Genomic DNA, 9,107 nt, shown 5'->3' with positions numbered 1-9,107 from the left:
TTCCGTGCAGCAGACTGGACCAGAGGGGAAAGACGTACTGTCTCATCTGAAAGCGACTGTTAATGTAAAGCGAGTGAGGCCTCCTGTAATACGAACATTTGAAACAGGAAAGGGATCTTGCGCTGTCTACCTGGGTGACCTCTCTGGTTGTCCCGGTCTGCCTGATAAACACCACTAATGACTTACTCATTTGTGTTTTTTTTTATTTGTAACCCCAGTGAGCTAGTGCTGGGTGGCTCTAAGGATTTCTACTAAATTATTGTTCTTGAAGTCTCAACACTGGTCTTAAAATGACTCAGCACGTCTCATGACCTCAGTGTCACAATTAAAAACCTTTTTCAGCTTTAATGGAAAAGACTGGACGCTAATGACCTCATCCCATGTCCCCCGCCCCCCTCCTGCACCTCATGTGAAGCATTTTATTTGGTTGGAGAAGATGTATGTTGAGGAAAAACAACAGAAGTGTCTGTTTTTTAATTGTTCAGCTAATTCAGAGAAAGTCATTTTTGCTTCATGTGCAGGCTGTTTTAACATAATATTTGTGAATAGGGCTTTGTGGAATCTAAACAGGAGCATTAGTAATGTGTGCTGGTATATGTGTATGTTAAGAAAGAATGTTACCGTTAGAAAGTAAAAAGGCTGACTGAATTTTCAAAAATAAAAACTGGGAAGCAATTTGAAGAAAATTTTGTTTCTGTCAGTGAAAATCTCATGACGTAAAAAACAAAAACAAAAAACATGCACATTAACATAATAATGTAGTGTAAAATAGCTTTAAATTTAAAGTGTAACAATATAATATTTATATATACATTATGTATGTATGTACACACACACACACACACACACATATATATATATATATATGTATATGTACACAAAGTTGAAGTCAGAATTATTAGCCCCCCTGAATTATTAGCCCCTGTTTATTTTTTCCACAATTTCTGTTTAACGGAGAGAAGATTTTTCAACACATTTCTAAACATAATAGTTTTAATAACTAATTTCTAATAACTGATTTATTTTATTAGTTATTAATTATTACTATTTTAAATGCCTAAAAAAACAGGAAATCCATTTTGTTAAATGAAGTGTACATTAAATTTAATGTAAGGCCACAGAATGACATTACATACAAAGTTCTGGTTTCTTTCATGAATAATAACCTAAATAAAGCATTTTAAAGTAGAATGTCAATGACATCAAAAACTTGTCTTGGCTTGAATGTTCCATAACTAATAGACATCACACTTTCTCACATACAGTTGAAGTCAGAATTATTAGCTCCCTGTTTATTTTTTCCCCAATTTCTGTTTATTGGAGAGAAAATGTTTTCAACACATTTCTAAACATAATAGTTTTAATAACTCATTTCTAATAACTGATTAATTTTATCTTTGCCATGATGACAGTAAATAATGTTTTACTAGATATTTTTCAAGACACTTCTATACAGCTTAAAGTGACATTTAAAGGTTTAACTAGGTTAACTAGGCAGGTTCGGGTAATTAGGCAAGTTATTGTATAACGATGGTTTGTTCTGTAGACTATCAAAAAAAAATAGCTTAAAGGGGCTAATAATTTTGACCTTAAAATGTTGTTTAAAAAATCTAAAACTGCTTTTATTCTAGCCGAAAAAAACAAATAAGACTTTTTCCAGAAGAAAAAATATTATCAGCTATACTGTGAAAATTTCCTTGCTCTGTTAAACATCCCAAAGGTGCTCTATTGGATTATGATCTGGTGACTGTGGAGGCCATTGGACTACAGTGAACTTATTGTCATGTTTAAGAAACCAGTCTGAGATGATTCGTGCTTTATGACATGGCGCGTTATCCTGCTGGAATCAGACATCAAAAGATGGGTATACTGTGGTCATAAAGGAATGGACATGGTCAGCAACAATACTCAGGTAGGCTGTGCTGTTGACACAATGCTCAGTTGGTACTAATGGGCCCAAACTGTGCCAAGAAAATATCTCCCCCACCATTACACCACCACCACCAGCCTGAACCATTGATACAAGGCTGGATGGATCCTTGCTTTCATGTTATTGATGCCAAATTCTGACCCTACTATCCGAATGTTGCAGCAGAAATTGAGACTCATCAGACCAGGCAACATTTTTCCAACCTTCTATTGTCTAATTTTGGTAAGCCTTTGTGAACTGTAGCCTCAGTTTCCTGTTCTTAGCTAACAGGAGTGGTACCTGGTGTGTCTTCTGCTGCTGTAGCCCATCTGCCTCAAGGTTCGACATGTTGTGTGTTCAGAGATGCTCTTCTGGATACCTTAGTTGTAATGAGTGGTTATTTGAGTTACTGTTGCCTTTCTATCAGCTCGAACCAGTCTGACCATTCTCTTCTGGCATCAACAAGGCATATCTATCTATCTATCTATCTATCTATCTATCTATCTATCTATCTATCTATCTATCTATCTATCTATCTATCTATCTATCTATATATATATATATATTATATATATATATATATATATATATATATATATATATATATATATATATATATATATATATATATATACACTGCCGATCAAAATTAGAGAACAATTTATAAATAATTGAACAATTCTGAAATAATGTCATCTTCACTGCTCAACAGTTGAAGGAGTTTTTGTCCCATCTATACCATGCTACCAGAACACCCTTTCCACAAAATAACTAAGGCATTTCACCAAAAAGCATTATTTGGCAGAAAACACACTGATCAAAATTAGAGAACACTTTCAGATACCTCCCAGTTATTGTTGTTAATCTGGCACCTGGTGCTAATTTCCCCGATTATCTGTCAACCCCTGTTTAACTGGCAGCCTAACTTCCAGTTTCACAGACTCTGCAAGATGGTGGGCCATTCTAAAGTGACTGAAAGCCTCCGGCAGCAGGTTGTCCAGATGAAAGCCAAGGGGATGACCCTATCAGCCATAGCAAGACAAGCTGGTCATTCCAAATCTGTGATTTCAAGAATATTGAATCTTTACAACATCACAAGCTCATTCAAGCCCACCAAGAAGGCTGGTTGTCCACGGAAGACAAATACAAGAGAGGGCAGGATACTGCAGAGGATCTCAATGGGCAATCATTTCCATACTGCAGCTGGAATTACTCACCAGTTCAGCGCTGAACAGGGTAAAGATCTGTCTTGTCATACAGTGTCTTGACGTTTAAGAGAACTTGTACTGAAAGCCCACTCTGCAGTGACCAAACCTCTCATTAGCAGGAAGAATCAAAAGGCTGGACTAAGCTTAGATGAGGAGCATGCAGTGTGGACAGAGGAGAACTGGTCCAAAGTTCACTTCAGTGATGAAAGCAAGTTTAATTTATTTGGGTCTGATTATGATGAACATTATGTTCGGCGAAAAACTGGAGAAAGACTGAACCCAAAGTGTGTAAAGAAGTCTGTGAAAAGGGGAAGAGGAAGTGTCATGGTTTGGGGTATGTTTTCTGCAGCAGTAGTTAGGCCTCTTATACAGCTACATGGCAGAGTGAATGCAAATGTTTATCAGAACCTTCTTCAACAACATATGGTTCCTTCCCTGCGTTCATCACCAAATCAGCCTGCAGTATTCATGCAGGACAACGCTCCATGCCACACAGCAAAACAGGTAACGCAGTTCCTTGAAACTAAAAACATTGAAATAATGACATGGCCTGCCCAGAGTCCTGATCTCAACCCAATAGAGAACCTCTGGAAAATCCTTGGCGACAAAGTTATGGCCAAGAAACCCACTACAGTCACCGAACTGTGGAGGAGACTGGAAGAAGACTAGTGCTGTACTGTGGCCGCAGATGTGCTGAAGTCATTTAGAGCAGAGGCCTGTACACTTCCTAGTACTAATTGCTGACTGTTGTAACCTTCAGAACAATTTGCTGTAATCTTTTTCCATGCTACAGTCATTGTTGTTCTCTAATTTTGATCAGTGTAAAATAATGTATTTTGTTGAAATGCCTGTGGCCGCAGATGTGCTGAAGTCATTCAGAGCAGAGGCCTGTACACTTCCTAGTACTAATTGCTGACTGTTGTAACCTTCAGAACATTTTGCTGTAATCTTTTTCCATGCTACAGTCATTGTTGTTCTCTAATTTTGATCAGTGTAAAATAAGGTTTTTTGTTGAAATGTCTCAGTTATTTTGTGGAAAAGGTGTTCTGGTAGCATGGTATAGATGGGACAAACACTCCTTCAACTGTTGAGCAGTGAAGATGACATTATTTCAGAATTGTTCAAATATTTATAAATTGTTCTCTAATTTTGATCGCCAGTGTATATATATATATATATATATATATATATATATATATATATATATATATATATATATATATATATATATATATACACACACACAATCGAAATCAGAATTATTAGTCAGAATAATTATTTTTACCTCTTCTGTATATTTTTTAAGTTATTTTGTATTTTTTTAAATTTATCTAGGCAAGTTAGAGTAATTAGGCAAATCATTGTATAATGATGGTTTGCTCTGTAGACAATTAAAAAAAAAACGATTAAGTGCGCTAATAATATTGACCTTAAAATGCTTTAAAAAATGCAAAACTGCTTTTATTCTAGCCAAAACTAAACAAGCAAGATATAGAAAAAATATTATAGGTAATATGTATAATTTGTTGCTCTGTTAAACATCATTTTATATAATAATTTAACATTTATTTAAATTCAGTTAATAAATGAGGATTTGACACTTAATTATTTAAAATATTTTTATTAACAGTTTTGTAAGCTACAGAAAGTTTTAAAAAAGAACATTTATTTAAATAAAAAATGTCTAACATTATAAATGCCTTTACTGTCACTTATTACAGTTTTTCTCAGTCACTTTGGCACATTTTTAGATGAAATTGAAATTCTAAAAACAACCTGTTCAATCTTCACATCATTGTGACACTTGTGCACATCAAAAAAGCAGTTTCTCATTTCTTTGATCAAGTTGCAAATGTTTTGGTTCATCAATTTAAATGGTAATAAACAATTCTCTAACATTTCCTACTTTATCAATTGCTTATATCATGTTTAATCAAAATGTATTATAATGGTCTCCACCACAATATTTAGGCACTATTTCATAAATATTTCTTTTTTGACAGGTGAATTTTGACTTTCATATCCAGGGACATTGTCCTATGTTCACATTTCTACTTTAGTTTTTTTCTTTGTGCAGTGCTGACTATTCATTTCTGTGTCCCAATGACATGATCAGTCAACAAATTACAGTACAAACAGTAAAAGTGTTAATTTTAATCTTGTCCAGTCTCTTTCCATCAAACTTCAACATACACTAAAGTGTAGCCAAAAATTATAATATATTTGTCATCAAAACTGTAGCCCTATTTTACACCAAAACATCCCTCCAGAGTACACTGTCATATTGGCAACATGATGACTAAGCAATTTGACAGTTATCTAAGTGACACAAGGAATTGTTATTCTGACGGCACTGACATGTTCATTGTCACAGATATTTATTTTTGAGAGATGAACTAAGGATTTTTTCAGTTTTTAATTTTTTATGAACTATTTTAAGGTCAAAATTATTAGCCCCTTTAAGCTTTATATTTTTTGATAGTCCACAGAACAAACCATTGAACAAACCAAACACATAAATATTCTGATGTTATATATAATATAGCCCGAAATGTTCATCACTTTTTAAATATTTAATAACGAATATCTAATAGCTAATTTATTTGATAGATAGATAGATAGATAGATAGATAGATAGATAGATAGATAGATAGATAGATAGATAGATAGATAGATAGATAGATAGATAGATAGATAGATAGATAGATAGATAGATAGATAGATAGATAGATAGATAGATAGATATGTTGACATTCAGACACAGAGTTTTGCAGTATATTTGTTCTGAACGACCTTTAGCTTGCAGATCATAGTTCGTCTCACTTTGCATAAATTGACCCAAAACGTTTGCTATTGGCTGTTTCTGACAATAACATTTTTATGGAGCTGCTTATGAACTTTGTAAACTTCCTGTTGTGAAAATTACTGAAAGATCCTCAGGGACTAAACAGCTTTTCTTCTCTGTCTATTACTATTTTATTTGCAGTCATGACCATCAGATCAATTCGTTATGTGAGGAGGATGTTACCTAAGGTAATTTTTAAAAACTTTACATTTTAAACCTTTAAAAAATTGTAAACAAATACAACATAACTTTATGAAAAGTCTTATGTGATATGTAAAATACACGTGTGCTATACTAAAAAAATGAATGTGGATGTTTTCAGACATATGATCACAGGACAGAAGTTCTGTCAGAGATATCTTTGGTTTTGTCACATTATCAGCACCTTGAACCAGTACTAGAGAAATTTGGTGAGTTTATTTGTATAGCAATTCTCACAATATATCTATGGGCTTGAAATATTGCTACATATTATTTGCATGTTTACATGTTACATTTTAATTTGATTTGCACTGTATAACTAGGTAGGTTAGGGTAATTAGGCAAGTTATTGTATAACGATGGTTTGTTCTGTAGACTATCGAGAAAAAAATTGCTTAAAGGGGCTAATAATTTTGACCTAAAAATGAATGTTAAAAAATTAAAAACTGCTTTTATTTTAGCCGAAATAAAACATATAAGACTTTCTCCTGAAGAAAAATGATTATCAGACATACTGTGAAAATTTCCTATCTCTGTTAAACATAATTTGGTAAATATTTAAACAAGAAAAAAAAAATTCAAAGGGGGGCTAATAATTCTGACTTCAACTGTATATCATTGTTTAATACTGTAATCCTTTAATACTGTTATGGAAAATTTAATGGCCATTTTAAAGATATTTATGAAGGTGAGCATGAGAGTGTATATTTATTTTTAACACATTAAGAATCCTAATAAAGAAACAATTTGTAATTTTCTCATAATTTCCTCACAGTCTTTAATGACGGCACAGCAAAGAACTTGATCAATTTGACTGGAACCATTCAGGTGTTTTATGAAAGTAAGTTAGACCATAAAGATAACTGTCTTTCCCTGTTATTTTGCAGTTTAAAAAATTATTACAAGAGTGCAGCAATAACAACATTTATATAATTTGTGGTTTAGGAAAACAGTACAATATTCCAGTGACTTTGTGGCTGAGAGAAAGCTATCCACGCACCGCCCCCATCTGCTATCTGAAACCCACTTGTGAGATGGTTGTTGTGACCAGCAAATACGTCAACAGCAATGGAGAGATCAAGATGCCTTACTTGGATGAGTGGAGACATGTAAGAATATAGTTTAATGATGCTACGCTTGTTTTGGCTGGTTGCAATGCAAATAATATACATTTCTCTCTCTTTTTATGACATGATCTGTTTGTTTCCGGGGGCTATACAGACCAAATGTGACCTGCACAGCTTGATTCAGGTTATGATGGTAATATTTAGTGAGGTCCCTCCTCTGCGCATGCGTCTTGACCAAGAGAAATGTGAGCATTGTTTCCTTGTGTATAATTTCATGTTATCTGGAAAGAGCAGTTAAGCTCAAAATCTTTTCCTTTATGCTAATGGCTTCAGGGAAACAGATAAGCAAGGAGTTTAGACCAAGTTTAAGTGATCTGAAACATGATAAAGCATCCAAAGGTTGATGTGATTTTATGACTTGATTAACTGGAAATTATTATTCAAAGACATTATAAACCAATAGAAAAAGCATGCCCTCTGATCACAAAGTTACACTGGAACATGTTGCAACATACATTGTATCCTTTGTGTGATATTTAGATGAAATTACAATTATTTTGATTTATTTTTTTACAGCATCATCTGGTCACAAAATACACTCAGCTGATGATTTCTCATATGTGACGCTGGACAGAGAGGACGATCTTCCTTTTTATGAACTTAATGAAACTATATGTTAGCTAGCTAAATGTCTTTGTGATTTGTAAATCTGTAAATTGTATGAAAACAATCATTTTAGCGCCATGAATACAAAGCGTACATTTTTGTAAATACTCAAATTTTGTAAATACACAAGTCACATGTTTATAATGCAATGTTTTCATATGATTCATGCTCAGTTAAAATCCACATGGAATCAAAATTCAAATATTTTTCAGCACACATTGTTAATCTTAATGTTTGCAATTAATACATGCAAGTGAATGCACTTTGTTTTGGTGGGCTAATTTTTATTCAAAATCTAACATTTGCGTCCGCTCTGGAATGGAACTTTTGGTTCCCATACTGTTTATTGTTGAACATATTTTGACAATTGCAATAAATTTAACAAAACATGGTTGTGGATCAACATCTATCTATCTATCTATCTATCTATCTATCTATCTATCTATCTATCTATCTATCTATCTATCTATCTATCTATCTATCTATCTATCTATCTATCTATCTATCTATCTATCTATCTATCTGCCTATCTATCTGCCTATCTATCTGCCTATCTATCTGCCTATCTATCTGCCTGCCTGCCTGCCTAGTTACAAGATAATTAAAGCGATGAAAGGGACCTCGCACCTGGCTATGCTGCCTCCCGGTGGCCTTAAGATAACAGTCTATACAATTGCAAAAAAAAAACTATGTGAACCCTTTGGGATTACTTGGATTTCAGCATAAATATGATTACACAAAAATGTGTTCTTATCTTCATCTAAGTCACAACAATATTAGTCTGCTTAAACTATATTAAACACTGCTTAAACACTGTTATATGTTATTGAACACAACATGTAAACATTAACAGTGCATGGTGGAAAAAGTATGTGAACCTTTAGGTTTATTACAGCTAATGCATTTCTCACAACACTATTTACATTTGCACAACAGTTAATGCATTTCTCAAAACAATTAGTCATTTGTGCACATCATAGTAGCAGTTTCCCGTTCCTTCCAACAAATTGAAAATGCTTTTGGACATGCATCAACTGCTGTCATACAACTCTCTGCTGTTTTATAACATTATCATTTGCTTATGTCATGTCAGTGAAAAATTAACTAATCTCGTGAATGTTGACTAGTCATTCCATATAAAACTGATAGTCCTCATTTCGTTACTTAAATCATTACATACAAAAATGTTGAACATATTTTGCCAGTAGTGC

General features: G+C 33.5%; 2 protein-coding genes across 2 annotated transcripts in view; both read left to right on the top strand.

Moving 5' to 3' along the window:
- Positions 1 to 686, top strand: part of hrasa (HRas proto-oncogene, GTPase a) — a 29,300-nt gene extending 28,614 nt beyond the window's left edge. Inside the window, exon 6 of the mRNA XM_056451815.1 lies at positions 1 to 686. This exon is cut by the window's left edge and continues 35 nt beyond it. The gene's annotated coding sequence lies outside the window, so the exon portion shown is untranslated.
- A 5,328-nt stretch (positions 687 to 6,014) lies between these two features.
- On the top strand, positions 6,015 to 8,287 carry zgc:123278 (uncharacterized protein LOC641569 homolog). The gene is made up of 6 exons (XM_056452028.1): positions 6,015 to 6,150; positions 6,285 to 6,372; positions 6,939 to 7,004; positions 7,109 to 7,272; positions 7,385 to 7,475; positions 7,807 to 8,287. Exons 1-6 carry the CDS (start codon positions 6,106 to 6,108, stop codon positions 7,908 to 7,910), a joined length of 558 nt encoding a protein of 185 aa, XP_056308003.1. The 5' UTR covers positions 6,015 to 6,105; the 3' UTR covers positions 7,911 to 8,287.
- Positions 8,288 to 9,107: the final 820 nt, after the last annotated feature.

Source organism: Danio aesculapii, chromosome 25, assembly GCF_903798145.1.
Source record: "Danio aesculapii chromosome 25, fDanAes4.1, whole genome shotgun sequence".
Classification (NCBI taxonomy): Eukaryota; Metazoa; Chordata; class Actinopteri; order Cypriniformes; family Danionidae; genus Danio; species Danio aesculapii.
Note: the sequence above shows the minus strand (reverse complement) of the source record. Positions and strands in the feature narration are given on the sequence as shown.

Bases quoted from the DNA above. Each gene is read 5' to 3' on its own strand.
- zgc:123278 (XM_056452028.1), top strand. From the start codon at position 6,106: ATGACCATCAGATCAATTCGTTATGTGAGGAGGATGTTACCTAAG. The intron at 6,373-6,938 runs GTGAGTTTATTT...ATTTCCTCACAG, and splicing joins ACCAGTACTAGAGAAATTTG to TCTTTAATGACGGCACAGCA. The intron at 7,005-7,108 runs GTAAGTTAGACC...TTTGTGGTTTAG, and splicing joins CATTCAGGTGTTTTATGAAA to GAAAACAGTACAATATTCCA.